Genomic DNA, 19,039 nt, shown 5'->3' on the forward strand with positions numbered 1-19,039 from the left:
TAAATCAAAAATATATATAAATAATTAATATTTTATATTTGAAATTTTATTCTTTGAAAAATAATTAATATAAATAAACTAAAAATTCAAGTAGATGTAAACATATATTATATAGTATATATAGTATATACATATACTATATTCAATATATAGTTATTTCAGTATAGATATACTTTTTATTGTCATGCGCATTGATTCACATTTGTATTGTAAATAATCAGTACGCTGTGAGTAATTAAAGTAACAAAATGTAAAGAGAACGTATAATTTGTGTTAACAATGGAAAACGATAGTTTAGCGATTGTTTATATTGCAAATGAAGAAAAAGAATTAAATCTTACAATTATTTATGGACAAACGATAGAAGATCTTTGTATCAAGGTAAGATAGTGAAAGAATTATATTTCTTTCTCGATCTTATTATTTATTAAAATTATATGAATATTGTGTTTTGATATTTTGTAAGATTGAAAATAAATTATTAATAGTTAATAAAGTAAAATTTTATTAATTATTAGTCAGAAATTAAAATGAGATTGAAATTAAATTAAAATTCAATTTTAACCTTTTTCTAAAATAAATCTGAAATCTAAAATGATATTTAATAAAATATCATTTAAGTATAAACAAATATTTTAGATTTATGAAATTTTATTTATGTATTTTTATTATATAATAATGATATTTAAAATTAAATATAATTTTGCTTGTTTTGTACATTTAATTTAAATAAATGATTTTTCAGATCTGTAGATCTCTTGGAATAGGTCCAATAGCCAGACATCTTTTTGCTCTAAGAAATCATTATACAAAACTTTGGTATTCATTATCATATCGTTTGGAAATGAAAAATAAAGATAAATTTGACTTTAGGTTAAGATTTAAACCTTCAAGTTTAAAAAGATTAAAACAGATTGATGTAAAAGCCTATGATTATTATTTTCAACAGGCACGTTCAGATGTTATGGATAATAAAGTGCCAGATATTGTTTATGAAATACATAAACAAGAATTGATTGGACTTGGTGTTACTGATATGTATAGGTTTGTATAATTCAATTTCAACCCAATTGAATCATTTAATGAGTTATTTATTTATATCTTTTTTTAAATTTCATGATAAAAAATTATATATTTTTATAATTAATTTTGCAAATAGTTCTATAAAATTTTTCAATTTAATAAGTATAATTTATGAATTATATAAAATAATTATAAATTATTTTATATAATTAACTTATTCAACTTATTCATTGACTTTTCCTTTTAAAAATTTGATTAATTAATCTAATTTTTGATAAATATAAAATTATTTTTTACAGAGTAATGTTAGAAAAAGGAGTACCAAGAGAAACAGTGGAATCAGAATATAGAAAATATATTCCTAGAGAATGTATAAAACGTCATGCATTTTTCATTAAAAAACCAATTCATAATGCACTTTTAGAAATCTGTAAAATATCTGGATATGATGCAAATTATGTTAAAGAACAATATTTGAAACAATTTGAATGTATGGCACCAAATTACCCATATGAAGAATATGAAGCTTTAATGGATAGAGATCTTCAAAATCCTCCAATAAAAGTGACTTTAAGAGTCAATGTAGATGAAGTAAAATATTGTGAATTAAATGTTGCTTCATGGATTACATTATGTGCAATTGAAGATTTATGTTTTGTTTCTATAAGGTTTAAAATTTATCATTAACTTAATTACAAAATATAATATATTTTAATGCAAAAATTTTTTTGTGGTAGACATTTTATTATATATATATATAATATATAAAATTCAATTTTTCAATCAAATTTTATTATTTAATAATTTATATATTTATTATTTATATTTTATTATTTATATGCTTTTTATTTTTTTTATTTTTAAACATTTTTCAAAAAAATTAAAAATATTCCTTATTGGAAATAGTATATTTTCTTTTATTTAAAATGTAACAAATAAAATATTTTTTATGTTGATATTAAATTACACATAATTTTTATTTATAATTGTTTTTTTGTGTAAATACACACACGCGCACATGTATATTTGTGTGTGCGCGCGCACGTATGTATATTGTATGCAAAAAATATTTAATATTTTTATTATTTCTTTTAGACAAGATAATACAGTGGAAATATCAAGGAAAAATGGTATACCTTCATATTTGAAATTTTCAAAAAATGCACTTTTAATGTCCTTTGTTTCTGCTCTGGATGGTTATTACCGTTTAGCTGTTAAATGGACATTTAATTTATGTGGAGAAATTGTCACTCCTTCTTTGGAAAGATTGCATAAATTAAAGTGCCATGGTCCAGTTGGGTATGATTTCATTTATTTTATTTATTATAATTTTAATAAATAAAATAAATATAAAATTTTATAAAATCAAAAAATATATATATAAAAACATGTAAAACTATATTTTATTTTAGGCAAGAATTTTCATATACAAAACTTCAACAAAAACGTGCTAATAAACCAGGTTCTTATTTACTTAGAGAAAGTGAAACAGAATACAATGTATATCATTTGGATATATGTAATAAGGGAGGAAAACTATTTTCAAGGAAAATAGAAGAAAAGATTCCAAATGAGTTTACTGTTACTGGGATTCCTAATCGATACAATTCATTGGTACAATGTGTCTCATCTTTTCAAGATTCTGAAGGACAGCCATATCTTTCAGAATGTTTACCACCCTCAGAATATGGTAATTTAAATAAATTTTTGTTCTTTATTTTATATTTTTATATAACAAAATTAATTTTTTTATTTTATTTATAATTTATAGAATATTTTTATTGTTACAATTATTATGTTGTTGTAATAACATAAAATAATGAAAATAAGAAAAAATTAATTTTTTTTAGATAAGTCATCGCTATTACTTTGTGCTCCTGAAAATGCTGTTAGCGAAGTTGCAGCTGATGAAGAAATTGTTGCTTCAGTTTTAGAAACTGGCCCTCATTGTGTATCTCAAAATCAATTAGAAATTTATAAACCTTTTTCAAAAACTATTAGGACTCAACAATATTCACCAACAACTCTTCACAGAGCGATTTGGAGGTTAACTAAAGGAAAAAAATTAGAAGTTGCTCTTAAAATTTTAAAACAAGAAGAGGAAGCAAATTATACAAAAGAATTTTTGGAACTTGCTGGAAAATGGTCTCAATTACGCTCAGGTACTCTTGTAAGGTAAATAATATTTTAAAATATAAAATAAAATAATATTATAGTTTTCTGTATTTTTAAAAAATGTAAAGTAATGTAATATAAATTAAAATATTCTAATATAAAAAAGAATATTAATGATTTTAAAAAATATGGCAAAAGAAAGAAAGAAAGAAATCAAAAATGTTTTAAATTTAATTTATTAGATCATTTAATAGCTTATTATATTACTATGAAAATATTAAAATAGTAATTGTAAAAATTCAAAATGTGCATTTTACAGAATTTTTATTTCTTATCTACTATTTGTAACAAAAAATCTTATTACAGTTAGTAAATAATCTTATTACAATCAAATTTTATTATGTTATTATAATGTGTTTAAATTTTTTCAAAATTTTTATATAATAATTTAATATTGAATAGACAATCCAAATTAGTTTAACTTTTTGTTCTCATGTAATATATATTTCTTATATATTGATACTAGAATAATTTGTATGTTCTAGTAGATTATATGGTTTAACAGTAACACCATCGATTGGAATGCTCCTGGAATTGGTACGACATGGTTCACTTGATGAATATTTACGTAGTTCTTCTTCTCAAACTATTAAAACTGTAGATATGGTAGAAGCAACAGCTTGTTTGGCCGCTGCTCTTTGGCATCTTGAAGAAAATGGTGTAGTTCATGGTAACATTAGATGCAATAAACTGTTAGTACATGCCCATACTAATAACAGTTTCGTAGTAAAATTAGCCGATCCAGGAATATTTGTATATACAGACATGGATATTCATTGGTTACCTCCAGAGACTTATAATGATCCAGAATTGGCTAGACATAGTTTTCAAGCAGATATTTGGGCTGTTGGAACAACAATTTGGCAAATATTTGCTAGGTAAATCTTTTAAACAAATATTAATTTTTATGTTTTTATTATAATTTCAATTTAATAATTTTTTCTTAATATTATTAGTTTTAAAATATATTTAATAATATAACAATTTATCATAAATATTTCATAAATGATTCAATATTCATATAAAAATAAAATTTAATGTTATTTTTTTTCAGAGGAGATACATTACAAGAATTTTCAAATATTACTATTGTAAAAAAATATTATGAAGCGGGAAAACGTTTGCCTATTCCAAATGGTTGTCCTACAGAAGTTTATCGATTGATGCTTGAATGTTGGGGAGATTCAAATGGTTCTAGAAAACAACCTCAAGCAATTACGAGAGATATAAATCAAATTCTATATCAAGTATATAATTCTCGCAGAAGTCATGCATATGCAACAGCTTTTCCAAAATTACTTAATTCTCAATTAAAAAAGTTTGAGCAAGGTAACTCTAATTCCAGTAATAATAAATCAATAAATAATGAATCAAGAAGTAATAGTCTTCTTATGGATAATACCAGTCTTCCCTGGAATGATACTGATGATAGTAAGATATAATTGTCTTCTGTTATATTATTTTAGCAAAATCTTTAAGTTTATTTTAATTTTAGATTTACAAGGTTTAATCAATACCAATGATAACTATATAGATAGTACAGAAGATCTTTCTGCATATTTAACAAGAAGAGATTCAGAAAATTGCTCAATCTCTCAAAATAACATTCCCAATATGAATTGTATTGAACATTCTACTCAAGCTTTATGGATAGGACATCCAAGTGATTTAGGCGAGGTAATAAAATAAATTTAAAATAAAAATAAAAAATTGACTAATTTTTATTATTTATATTTGATAGCACATATTAGTAGCATTTTATATAAATTTAATAATTTTTAGAAATTAATAGCAATAATTTTTTTAGAAATGAATAGCTATAATATTTTTTAATAATAATAATTTAAAATTAAAAAAGAAATGAACATATAATATTAATATAAAAATAGGTAATAGGAAGAAACGAATCTGGAACAACAGAAGATTGTGGATCTGGAAGTAGCAATGGTTCTTTAGGTCAAATGCGAGGAATTTATGAATTGGATATTGATTGTAATGTAATTCTACAAGGCAAAATTGGTCAAGGTTTTTATGGAGAAGTTTATAGAGGGACATTAGAAAGAGAAAATGGAAAAGATATTGAACCACAACAAGTTGCTATAAAAAAATTAAAAAAAAAAAGAGCTCTTGAAACAGATATAAATGATTTTGAAAGAGAAATTACTATAATGAAGGTGATTATTTCAGAATTATTAATTAATTTATAATTTATTTTTTATGGATAGGACATCCAAGTGATTTAGGCGAGGTAATAAAATAAATTTAAAATAAAAATAAAAAATTGACTAATTTTTATTATAATATGACATTAACAATATTGAAATTGCAATGAATGTTAATTGCATATGAATGACATGATTGCAGACTTTAAACCATCCAAATGTAGTGAAAATTCTTGGAGTAATATCAGAACCTGAAGTTTGTTTAGTAATGGAATATGTAAAACATGGTTCATTACAAAGTTATTTAGCAATTCACAAACAAGAATTAACACATAGAAGACTATTGGGATTTGCTTTAGATATTGCAACAGGAATGGATTATTTGGGTAGTGAGGGTATTGTTCATAGAGATCTTGCTGCAAGAAATATTTTAGTTGCTGATGAAAATAAAGTTAAAATCAGTGATTTTGGGTTAGCTCAAGTTATTGGAGAAAATGATTATTATATTTTACAAACTGACCGAAGTCTTCCTATTAAGTGGCAAGTATTATAAATCTAACGAAATTATATATTCCTTACATATAATTCTCTTTTCTCTTAAGGTATGCTCCGGAAAGTATTAGAGATGGAAAATTTTCTATTCGATCGGATGTGTGGTCTTTTGGTGTAACAATGTATGAAACATTTAGTTTTGGAGAAGAACCACGTTTACCTGGTCTTGATTCTAGTACAGAGCGACTTCAAAATGAACAAGAAAAAGGAAGTACTGAATTATTAGCTGCATTAGAAAATGGTATTCGTCTTCCTTGTCCATCTACTTGTCCACAAGCAATTTATGTAAAACTTATGCATCCCTGTTGGAATTTAAAAAGCCATAAAAGACCAGATTTTGCAACACTTTGCAAAGATATTGAAGATCTTCTTATTCAATATTAAAAAGTAATGATAAAAAATAAAAAATATATATTAAATGAAAAGAATTATTTTATACGAAAAGTTAACTTAATTATATAGAAATTTTTATAATTTTAATTTTAATAAAATTGCATAAAATTTCAATATTAAAAAATTAATGGACATTAAATAAAATAACATTGGTTCAATTTTAATAATTAAGTGCAATGTTAGAAATCTAATTTAAATATTAAATTTACATATTATATTAATGTTACTATAAATAATTGATATTGATGAACAAAAAGGACTAATATATTTTTAATGATTTTAATTTGTATTATATATTCAATTGACTTTTCGTCAAGAAATTACTTATTAGTTATTAAATTAAATATGTAAATTTATATATAATATTTTGAAAGTTAAAATAATTAAAATAAAATTATCTAAAATATGTATATATATATATATATATATGTATAATTTTTTTGTAAAACAAGTATAAAATTTGTTTTATAGTCATAAGATTTATCTATTATTTGCAAATATTTCCTATTTAATTAAATAAATAATTAAAATTAAAAATATATTTCTTATATTTTTGAATACAACTTGATGTTTCATAATTAAAGCTATGACATAAAAATTCATAAAAAAATTATGAATAAGTTTATTTAATATTCATATATCAAAAATATTAATATAATTACAAAAAAATTAGAAATAAAAACTTCCTTACATTTAATTTTTTATTTTATTTTCATAACCATGAAATGTATACATATAAATACAATTATGAATTTGAATTAGCATTTGGTCCTCGACGACGACTATAAGTTTGGACAACATTGACAAATCTTCGATTATACTGAATCCGCCTCTTAGCTCGGCCAGTTTTTTTTTTACTTTTTTCTTGTTTTTCTACCTATACGAAAAAACATTAAGTTTAATAAATCTTTCAATAAACACTTTCTTTATGAAAAAATATATTATGCTAAAATTTTATATTGCATATATAAATAAAAATTCACATTAAATATCTTAATCAATATGTTAATTAATATGTACAGATTACTTGTTTAGTCAGTGAAGAAGTTTTGAAATTAGTTATAGTAATTAGTTGTACAATATGATTATGACTGATATAATTTAATTACCTTCGGCGTTTGAGCCTTTACTTTTCCAGCTCGGGCTAAAGACCCATGTACTTTACCTTAAATATTAAAATAACATTCTGTTTATATATAATATCAAAAATCTCAAGTGTAAAATAAATAAATAAAACTAATAATATAAATTATAAATTTTTTAATATATTTTTATAATATAAAAAAATTATAATATAAAATATAAATTTAGAAACTTATAATAAATATATAAATTATGAATAAAATTAAATAATAATAAAAAATTATAATTAAAATAAAAAATATAAAAACTTTTCTTATGAAAACTTACCACCAGGAAGAGAAACTGTTAACTCTAAAACATTTGACGTAAGATCTCCAACTAAACTATCATTTTGTAATAAAAGACCAGAGCAATATAGATTAAATTCTGTATTTGCAGCACCTTCTATTTCCACAATTTTTTTCTGAAAAAAATTATAAAAAATTTATATTATCATCATATTATATTCAATTAAAATTTTTAAAATCTAATCTAATTTATCAATGATTTATCAATATTATCACTCAGAAAGCAATATTTTATCTTTAGTGATTTTTTAATTATTTGTTACAACAATTAAATAATAAAAAATATAAGTGAAAAATATAAATTATTATTTCACTTAAATAAATAACATTTTTTAATTTTATTCTATATATATTATATTTTAAATTTTGAAATTTAATTTAATTTATAATTATTGACAAATATTGCGAATGGAAATCAACATATATTTATTTGATCACCAGCTCATAAATTTGTCATTTAATATTGCGTTGTTGCTCCTTCCAGAGACATAAAGTTCTGACTCTGAATTATCATCAACGCAAACCACTAAATAAATATAATATTTATAACAATACACAAATTATTTATGTATTTTTATAAAATAAAAATATTAACAAAATATTAGTATAAAAATAATTTTTTAAATTGAAAATATTTATTATAGTTTAATGTCAAAATAATATAAAATATTAATTATTAATTTTTACTGTACCTTTAAATCTGCAATAGTTTCATTCTCGTGTGATTCGACCACAGTCGTGCGCTCTCCTCTAATGTGCAACTGCATTTTTGCTCTTTATACAAATAAAATTTCAATTAAATATTTGAAAAGAAATATCTACAATATTTTAAGTTTTTAAGATTTTAATAAATTTTATTATTAACTAAATTATAAATGATTATAAATATATACATATATAAATCTATACGTAATTAAACTGTTTTAAACTGTAATTAAAAAAAATAAAATTTATATAAGTAAATGTAAATATCTAGTAAAAATAAAATCTTTAAAAATAAGTAAAAAAATATATAAAATCATATAAAGAACGAATAACTGACACGTGTCGTTAAAAAAACCATATTTAATTACTTTAAAATAACTATTTTTAAAAAAAAATGTTAGATAGTACTAAAAAGAGTTATAAAAATATTTTATATTTATAAACTAAATATGTAGTAAAATTTAACATATTAGAAGATAAAAACGCGGAAAATTAAATACTTACTCACACGCAATAACGCTTAAAAAGGACCTTGGTCAGCTTGGTCTTGAAGTTATTAACAGTTATAGTAGAGTGACACGATGCGACGCTTAACTTTAGTAGAAACTTGATCACGTGACATACCTTTGTCTAACAGAAATGACAGTATAATGTGACGTCACATATTCTCCTTCTATGGAAATTCGCCTTAGAGAAATTAAATCACTTTTAATGATAAAAGAGATAAGCGTATATATTTAGCAATTCTGATTATAAGCGATAATACAATTTATTGATAAAATGATAACAAAATAATTAATTGATTTTATTTTTTACCTTAGATTCAATTTTTTTATTCATATTAAATATTATTTAATAATATATTATAAAAGAAATCTATAATTGCAAAAAAATAAAAATATCAATCAAAACATAATATAGTACTATATTTCATTTAACAAATAACGTTAATTTTTTTATATTGATTAATTATTTTCATGAAAATGTATAATATTTAGAAATTTTTATTTTAGAAATTATTTGTCAATCTTTTTCGAATACTTTGTTCTTATTTTAGAAGATTTAATGTTCTTTATTAATGTTTGTTTTCAATATAAAATTTATAATATTAAATTTAGTTCTAATTTCTTTGGATTTTGATCACGTGATTTTGTTTACTTCCGACAACTCGATTTGTGAAAGAGTTAGGTGTAAAATTCTCATACATGATAAAATTATTAGCAATTTTTTATTAATATTGATCTTTTATTAATATTTATGTCTAAGTATATAAAAATTTGAATAATATTTGTTAAAATATTATTAAGTTTTTAAATTAAATTATTTATCCAATCAAATTTTGATTTATATTTTTCATATATATATATCTATACATACACACACATATATATATGTAATATAATACATTATTTAAATGTGAATGTATATAATAATTTTCATCTGGTATACTAACCTTATATAAAATTTAAATCAGAATTAAATAATAAATTTTCATATTATTTATATATGAAATAATAAAAATATATATAACAATTTTATACAATATAGCAAGAATCATAGATTCCATGGCATTTCCACTAAACGATCAAATTTATACAAAATCTTTTACGCCTAGAGAATATCAAGTAAGAATTTTCTAAATTATTTTAAGAAAATATATTGCATATTTTATAGTACATTTAAATACTAAAAATAAACATTATTTTTAGGTAGAATTATTTTATGCTGCTAAAGATAAAGATATAATCGTTTGTTTAGGAAAAAATTATGAACAAACATTTCTTGTTATAAAATTAATTCAAGAATTTGCAACAAATAATAGAAGGTAATATTATTGTTACTTTTTTTATATATAGATTTTTGAACTATTTTTATGTTATTTCATTAAATGGTTTTTAAAATTATTATATGTTAATTTAGATTATTAAGTGAAGGAGGAAAACGATCATTGTACATACTGACAGATGAAGAAAAATGTATCGTAAAAGCAAGTTATATACAACAATTAACAGATTTAAAAATATTATTATGTGATACTTGTTCAACTGCAGAATTTATAGAAAAGTTTGAAATTTCTCATGTAAGAAACATTAATATATTACAAGAAATTTTTAATTAATCGTGTATTAATAATATAATAGATATTTATTAATTTTTTTTATTTAAAAAATTTTTATTAGGTATTACTTACAACTTCAAAGACATGTGCACAATTATTAACAGATAAAAAAATTTTACCTCATCAAATAAATCTAGTCATAGTTGATGAGTGCCATAAATCTATAAACAATAGCCAACTAAAATTTATTTTACAAACTATTTTATCATGTAATAATGTCAGAATCATTGGATTAGCTGTACCATTGTTTAATTTAACACAAGAACCTGGAAGATTAGGATTAGAAATAGAAAAAGTAGAAAATACATTTCACTGTGAAGTTGAAACAGCTAGTGATATATTATCTATATTACGGTATGTACATTTTAATATATAAAATAACTTTAACATTTAAAATAAAATAAAATGAATTCATAAAAAAATATTGCATACTATAAGATTACTACATACTATTGTTTTTATTAAACTTATAATTACAATAAAAGAAGAAAAATTACCAAGAAAATTTCATACTATTTGACTTTTTTTTCTATATCTTTTTTATTCATAACTAAACAAAAAATACAAGTTATACAATTTAAGTTATACAATTCATCTTGCTTATTCTAATATATTAGTATAATATTAAATTATTCTATGTATAATATTTTTATTTAAATAATGATTTTTTAAATAGATATAGTCCTAAACCTAAAGAATATGTAGTAGAATATGCTAAAAGTGAAAAAGGAGAATTACATATTATTATTGAAAATCATATATTGCATGCTATTGAATTTCTACGTGATCATCGTTATGATCCAACTGAAATTTATAATGAAGAATTTTATGAAGATATTCAAAAAATACCAGATCCTACAGAGAAGCCATTTGAGATGATGCAAGATCTTTTACATATATTAGAAACTCTTGGACCATGGTGTGCGGATCGTGCTGCATTTGCTCTTTTAATTTTAACAGAAAAATTAAAAATAAAAACACCTTATGAAAGACATTACTTATTATTAAATATGATTGCATCTGTTTTTACAAAGATACGAGCTTTATGTGATAATGCATTTGAAGTTTTATCTGAAAAAGAAAAAATATATAAATATACTACTACAAAAGTTCATCGATTATTACAAATTTTGAAAACATATACACCATATTATACAAAACATATTAATAATACTGATAATAAAATAAATAATGAAAATATTTCTCGGAAGTTTTCAGCAAATAATAGAGATTCTATTAAAGATAAATTTATGCAATCTAAAAAATTAGATTGTAATTGGAAAAGTAGTGAGGAGAATTGCAAAAAACCACCTGTAGCACAACGACATATGCGTGGCATTACAGATCCTGATTTACTTTGTGGAGTAATTTTTGTAGATAAAGCATTTGTAGCAAAAGTCTTATTTTATTTATTAAATGAAATATCTATTCATGATGAAGAGTTACATTTTTTATCACCTCTTTATACAATTGAAAAAAATATTGATGATATTAGTTATTCAAAAGATTTAGAAATAGAACATAGAAAACAAGAAGAAGTTTTGAAAAGATTTAGAATACATGAATGTAATATACTAATTTCAACTTCAATTTTAGAAGAAGGTTTGTCATTAATAAATATTATAATTATTAAATAATAATTTATTTTAATTAATTAATATTTTTCTAATTTATAATATATTATATTATATAAAATATAATATTCTATTATATTTTTCAGGTATAGATATTCCGAAATGTAACTTTGTAATGAGATATGATTTTCCAAAAACTTATCAATCCTATGTACAATGTAAGAGTCGTGCAAGAGCTCCAGATGCCCTGTATGTACTATTAGTATCACAAGAAATGTCAAAGGAGTACGTATGGCAACTAGCTCAATATCATTACATAGAAAAGGTATCAAATTATGATATATTATATTTTTTAATCATTTTAATTATTAATTTATAATAAAATTTAATGGAATATATGAACTGGATCTGATGTTTGATTAATGACTATATTATCTGCTCGATTTAATTTATTCATAAACTTCAGTGTGTACCAGTTTTAATATCAGCCATTTAATGTGGTTCATTACCTGTGTCCATCCCAGTCGAAAATTTTAATGGAAGAGCATCAATCTATTTTGTAGACTTTGTTAGTAAAATGTTCTAATAACGAACCATCTGAAGAAGAAGAAAATGAAGCAGATATGTATGCTGCTATGATACCACATTATAAACCACTTGATGGAGGTGATGCACCTAAAGTTACTTTTAATTCTGCTATATCATTAGTAAACAGGTAGTATAAAATAATAAAGAAAGCATTTTAATCATTAATTTAAAAAATTATTTTATGTTACAAAATTTTATTTGTACAGATATTGTGCAAAATTACCTAGTGATACTTTTACAAGATTAACTCCAGAATGGTCCATTCAAGAAATGAATATTGATAATATACTTATGTACATATGTTCTTTACGACTTCCTATAAATTCTCCAGTAAAATATATTGTATCAGTAAGTGCTTTATTTTTATTTTTAAAGATTTAATTTTTTATTAAATTATTATTATTTTAGTCATATCCTATGCCTAATAAAGCTATGGCAAGACGAATGGCTGCTTTACAATTATGTATTGATTTACATAGAAAAAATGAAATAGATGATAATTTGTTACCTATTGGAAAAGAAAATTTTAAAGCTAAACCAGAAGATGCAGAAGTGCCTGCTTTACCAGATGAAAGTAAAGTAGATTTTTCTGAAGCTCGACCAGGAACAACAAAACGAAGACAATATTATTATAAAAAGGTTTTATTTATTTTAACATAAAAATAATAATATATATATTTTACAATATTTTTTCTCTTAATATCAAATTATTCTTTTTAGACAGCTGAGGCATTAACAGATTGTAGACCAATAATTGGAGTTCCTTCTTATTTATATCATATTAATTTAGTGTTAAGTTGTCCTTTACCTGAAGAACAAAATACTAGAGGAAGACGTATATATCCACCTGAAGAATCAGCTATTGGTTTTGGTATAATAACATTGAAAGAAATTCCTAAGGTATAAATGTTTTGATTATTAATATTATAATATTAATATTAATATATTATATATTATTAATATATAATAACTTTTTATTTTAGTTATGTCCATTTCCTATATATACTAGATCTGGAGAAGTTCATGTAAAATTGAAACTTAGTAAACAGACTATAATTTTAAATGAAATGCAAGTAGAAAAAATTGCTACTTTTCTTAATTATACTTTTACAAATGTATTAAGATTACAACAATATTTGATGCTCTTTGATCCTAATGCTTCGGAAAATTCATATATGATTGTTCCTGTAAAATTAGGTAATTTTGAATACTTCTAGATATTATATTTCAATTTAAATTGCAATATACATATAAATCTATTTTTGATAGATGAACAATCTGACATTGCTGTAGATTGGAACTTTTTAGAATGTATATATAAAAATCGAAATACAGGACCAACTAAAATTCCTGAAGAAACCAGAAAAAATTTCAAGTTTGATGCATCAAAATATCACGATGCAGTAATTATGCCTTGGTATAGAAGTCAGGATCAACCTCAGGTATTTTAATATGTATATTTAGATTATAAACAAAATATTACAATATTAAATCTTGTTTTTATTCGTTTTAGTATTTTTATGTTGCTGAAATTTGTACAAATTTGAATCCTAAATCTTCTTTTCCTGGTAATGATTATGGCACTTTTGAAGAATATTATTTGAAAAAATATGATATACAAATACAAAATTTAGATCAACCTTTATTAGATGTGGATCATACATCGGCTAGATTAAATTTTTTAACACCAAGGTAAATATTATGGAAAATATATGATTTTCTTTATAATAATAATATTTGAATATATTTATAATGATACTTTATGATATTTTAATATTTATATTATATTTATATAAAAATTTTATTTTAGATATGTTAATCGAAAAGGTGTTGCTTTACCAACAAGTAGTGAAGAAACAAAACGAGCAAAACGAGAAAATTTGGAACAAAAACAAATCCTTGTTGCTGAATTATGTGCAATTCATCCCTTTCCAGCTTCATTATGGAGACAAGCAGTTTGTTTACCTTGTATTTTATATAGAATCAATGCTCTATTACTTGCTAATCAAATACGATGTCAAGTTGCCCAAATGATAAATTTAGGGCAAGAAAATTTAAATTCTGGTATTTAAATTTTAAAATAATATAAGAATTATTTTTAATTTTTATTATTGATTTTAATATGAAAATATTTTAGATTTTGAATGGCCAGCATTAGATTTTGGATGGAGTTTAGCAGAAGTTCTAAAAAAATCTAAAGAATCTGAAAAAGCAAAATTAATTAGAAATGAAGTAAATTCTACAAACGCAATTGATACTAAATGTCAAAATATATCTAAAGATATTACAGAAAATTTATATAAATTAGATAAAGAAGATTTAAATGAAAGTAATTATGAATTTCAATTAACGAATGATAAGATAACTGAAACAGAAAAACAAATATCAAATGATGAAAATGAATTAGAAATTGGTACTTGGTCAAGTGATATGGCAATGAATTCTTTAGACTTTGGAACAAATAATTTAAAATCATTTCCTTTAAATGTGACTGTTCTACCAAATGAATTTAATTGGAATGATATTCGATATGGATCTCCTGCATGCGAATCAGATTTTGATGGTTACGAATCAGATGATATTTATAGTGATGGATTTGCCGATACTTCTGACGAAAGTGAAGATGAAAATAGGGGGTTGCGAATTTCTTATATGGGAGAAAATGTTGCAGAAGCTGTAGAAGATGAAAAACAAATATCAAAACAAGAAGTCAATAAGAGAATTTTGGATTTGTTAGAAACTGAAAAAAATTCGGATGAAATCTTATGGTCATATGCAAAAGAGAGCGAAGTTTTAATTACAAAACATAGATTAGCTCATTATGAATTTGCTAAAATTAGAGAATGTGAAATAAAACAAAGTGGATCTTTTATACCTTATGATAATAAGATTGTAATTAAAAGAAAAACTTCGTTTAGCTTACATTCTGAAGAAAATTTACCAAATTATAAATACAAAACTTATGTAGAAACTGTGGTTGATAAATTTACGCAAGAAATATTGAATAATAATGAAACTATACAACCAATAAAAAAAAATTCTAATACACCAAAATTTACATATCATTTCGATAGTAATCTTTTTAGCTTTGATTTTCAACCAAAATTAGAAAATCATCCAGGTCCAAGTCCTAGTTTAATTTTACAAGCTTTAACTATGTCCAATGCAAATGATGGTATTAATTTAGAACGTTTAGAAACTATTGGAGATTCTTTCTTAAAATATGCTATAACTACTTATTTATATTGTACATATGATAATATACATGAAGGCAAACTTAGTCATTTAAGATCTAAACAGGTATAGAAGATTCAAAATATTAATTGATTTTATTAATTTATTAATTATAATTTGTTTTAATGTAATGACATCTTTTAGGTCAGTAATTTAAATTTATACAGATTAGGAAGACAAAAAATGTTGGGTGAGAGCATGATAGCAACAAAATTTGAACCACATGATAATTGGTTACCTCCTTGTTATTATGTTCCAAAAGAACTTGAACAAGCATTAATAGAATCTGGTGTACCTTCTACTTTATGGAATCAAGCTGACATTCCAGCTTTACAAGCTGTAAATCCTTTTGAAATAACTCAGTTAGTTCGAGAAACAGAACAAAAATTGGGTGTCATGAAAAATGAACTTGATCGCAATGAAACAACACTTCCAAATAATTTAGATAATATGCGTTGTTTTATACCATATAATTTAATTACTCAACATAGCATTCCTGATAAAAGTATTGCAGATTGTGTCGAAGCATTAATTGGAGCATATTTAATTGCTTGTGGACCTAGAGGTGCATTACTTTTTATGGCTTGGTTAGGAATTCATGTTCTACCTACAGAAGAAATTAGTATTATTCAAGAAACTGAGCCAAAAGATAGAATTCCAGGAAGCACTCCTTATGTAAAAGGAAAAAATGAAAAGGGACAGACAATATGGACACAGGTATCTATAATTTTATAATTTATGTTAACAAATAAATATTTTAAATTAATTTTTAAAGATTCGTTATGGAAAATTGGAAGAACCACAAAATCCCTTACTTCGATATATTGTTGATCCAGAAGAAGAACTAAAACTGATGCTTGATGGTTATGAAGAATTAGAAAAAAATATAGGATATAAGTTTCATGATATTAGTTATCTGCTACAAGCATTTACTCATGCATCATATCAACCCAATAGATTAACAGATTGTTATCAACGTTTGGAGTTTCTCGGAGATGCAGTTTTAGGTAATAAATGAAGTTGATTTTATTTTCTCTTATAATTTTTGATTATGTAAAATTTAATATAAAAGTTTATAATTTTAGATTATTTAATAACAAGACATTTATATGAAGATGCCCGACAACATTCTCCAGGTGCTTTGACAGATTTGCGATCTGCTTTAGTTAATAACACTATATTTGCTTCTTTAGCTGTAAGATGTGGATTTCATAAATATTTTCGACATCTTTCTCCTGGTCTAAGTATTGTTATAAATCGTTTCGTTAGAATTCAAGAAGAAAACGGACATTCCATTAGTGAAGAAGTAAGAAACTTTGAATAAATTTACACATGTACAACATAGTAATAATTAAGATTAATGATTTATTTTATTTTGTATTAAAGATTAGGAACATTATGATACAATAATATTGCAATATATAAGATATTTTATATTCATATACATATATATACTTTATTAGTTTTTTACTTTTTTTTTTAGTATTATTTAATTGGAGAAGAAGAATGCGAAGAAGCTGAAGATGTAGAAGTACCAAAAGCATTAGGTGATGTTTTTGAATCATTAGCTGGTGCAATTTATTTAGATAGTGGAATGTCCTTAGATGCAGTATGGAGTGTCTATTACACCATTATGAAAAATGAAATTGGTAATTTAAAAAATTTTTTTGTTTCATGTATATATATTTTATAAAAAAAGACAAACGTATGATATTTTATTAAAGAACAATTTAGCACAAATGTTCCTAAATCTCCAATTCGTGAATTATTGGAATTGGAGCCTGAAACAGCAAAATTTGGAAAACCAGAAAAATTAGCCGATGGACGAAGAGTTAGAGTTACAGTGGATGTTTTTGGTAAGGGATCTTTTAAAGGAATTGGAAGAAATTATAGGATTGCAAAATGTACTGCAGCAAAATGTGCATTAAAAAAATTAAAGAGAATGCAAAATTATTCAAGAGAAAAACTATGATAGCACATATAATATTAGATCAAAATAAAAGCATATGAAATGAAATGAATTTCTTTATTATTATTAAAATATATTTTTATAAAGTTGTGTTCATAAATATTTACGAATTTGTAATATAAACAATTTTTATGCATTTTAGCTTAACATAATATATTGGTATAAAATAGATTTCTAAATTTAAAAGAGCATCATTTATTATCATTACAAAAAATAAAATTTTGAAAAAATAGTATAAATATATATTGTTACATTGTAAATATTAAAGCAATAATCACTTAAAAAAGTACTTATAAATTCTAAAAGAATCATGAATATGTATTTCTTGTATTCAATTTATGATAAATGATTGATTTACAAATGATATTTTTTATTTACCTTATAAATTATGTAACAATTTTCTTTGAAAATTCTAGTCAATATTAGCATTATTCTTTTTTTTATATTTTCAAATGGAACGATTTTTTATAATAATTATGTACAATAAATATATTGTACAAGATATTTTATAAATATTTGAATTTGCATTATTATTTATTTAATAATTATTATATGTTAACAAATTATATCAAATAAAATTTAAAGAAAAAATTTTTTTATATTTATTTTAAAATATTATTAAAAAATTTTGTACAATGAAATAAATATAAAATTATTTATACACAAAATTTATGAATTAATTTATTTAATGATTTGATTATATAGTATATATAATATTTTATATAATTTTTTTTTTGCTTGTTTGAATTTGATATAATCATTATGTAATTAGTATTTCATTTTATTTCATATAAAAACAATTATCATGTAAATTTTAAAAATCTTTTGTAATAAATGTTTAGTAAATAAAATAAGAAAAAATTTAAATATTAAAAAATACTAAATATATTTGTAAAGTGGATTTTTTAAATATATTAAAATTTTATATTTTATATAATGTTGTGTACTTTAGAACCCACTTTAAGAATTAATTGCACAACTAAAAACAATGAAAAAAACTTTATATAAATATGTCTTATTATAAATAATGGGACTTTATATATTGTATATAATATATAATATATATAATATATATATATTATATATATATAATATAATATATATAATATTATATA

At 22.2% G+C, this 19,039-nt stretch overlaps 3 protein-coding genes across 10 annotated transcripts; 2 read left to right on the forward strand and 1 right to left on the reverse strand.

The window, feature by feature from the left end:
- Positions 1-201: 201 nt before the first annotated feature.
- Positions 202-7,002, forward strand: hop (tyrosine-protein kinase hopscotch). 5 transcript variants are annotated; one of them, XM_012490786.3, is made up of 12 exons: positions 202-381; positions 746-1,044; positions 1,323-1,691; positions 2,119-2,322; positions 2,436-2,713; positions 2,874-3,198; positions 3,684-4,076; positions 4,253-4,629; positions 4,694-4,875; positions 5,088-5,372; positions 5,563-5,900; positions 5,963-7,002. In XM_012490786.3, the coding sequence occupies exons 1-12, from the start codon at positions 280-282 to the stop codon at positions 6,294-6,296; spliced, it is 3,486 nt and encodes a 1,161-aa protein (XP_012346240.2). In that variant the 5' UTR covers positions 202-279; the 3' UTR covers positions 6,297-7,002. The 5 variants fall into 5 exon arrangements, with proteins under 5 accessions (XP_012346240.2, XP_086760488.1, XP_086760487.1 ...); XM_086904362.1 differs by having other exon boundaries at positions 4,253-4,527; XM_086904361.1 differs by having other exon boundaries at positions 3,687-4,076.
- RpS30 (ribosomal protein S30) lies at positions 6,993-10,027 on the reverse strand. 3 transcript variants are annotated; one of them, XM_086904365.1, is made up of 6 exons: positions 9,894-10,027; positions 8,945-9,070; positions 8,428-8,509; positions 7,716-7,851; positions 7,415-7,470; positions 6,993-7,182 (listed from the first exon to the last, which is right to left on the reverse strand). In XM_086904365.1, exons 3-6 carry the CDS (start codon positions 8,500-8,502, stop codon positions 7,051-7,053), a joined length of 399 nt encoding a protein of 132 aa, XP_086760491.1. In that variant the 5' UTR covers positions 8,503-8,509; positions 8,945-9,070; positions 9,894-10,027; the 3' UTR covers positions 6,993-7,050. The 3 variants fall into 3 exon arrangements, with proteins under 3 accessions (XP_086760491.1, XP_086760493.1, XP_012346307.2); XM_086904367.1 differs by lacking the exon at positions 9,894-10,027 and having other exon boundaries at positions 8,945-9,071; XM_012490853.3 differs by lacking the exon at positions 9,894-10,027 and having other exon boundaries at positions 8,949-9,064.
- Dcr-1 (Endoribonuclease Dcr-1) lies at positions 9,850-18,856 on the forward strand. Of its 2 annotated transcripts, none has more exons than XM_086904359.1 (20): positions 9,850-10,065; positions 10,150-10,265; positions 10,361-10,520; positions 10,621-10,913; positions 11,236-12,161; positions 12,280-12,458; positions 12,697-12,848; positions 12,928-13,069; positions 13,130-13,360; positions 13,442-13,621; positions 13,705-13,918; positions 13,991-14,163; positions 14,235-14,413; positions 14,532-14,785; positions 14,859-16,021; positions 16,100-16,672; positions 16,731-16,962; positions 17,041-17,261; positions 17,439-17,604; positions 17,690-18,856. In XM_086904359.1, the coding sequence occupies exons 1-20, from the start codon at positions 10,006-10,008 to the stop codon at positions 17,770-17,772; spliced, it is 5,697 nt and encodes a 1,898-aa protein (XP_086760485.1). In that variant the 5' UTR covers positions 9,850-10,005; the 3' UTR covers positions 17,773-18,856. The 2 variants fall into 2 exon arrangements, with proteins under 2 accessions (XP_086760485.1, XP_003696618.4); XM_003696570.4 differs by having other exon boundaries at positions 9,868-10,065; positions 17,680-18,856.
- The last annotated feature ends 183 nt before the right edge of the window (positions 18,857-19,039 follow it).

This window comes from Apis florea, unplaced genomic scaffold (assembly GCF_048593485.1).
Source record: "Apis florea isolate Af1SG1 unplaced genomic scaffold, ASM4859348v1 contig_2350_pilon, whole genome shotgun sequence".
NCBI lineage: Eukaryota > Metazoa > Arthropoda > Insecta > Hymenoptera > Apidae > Apis > Apis florea.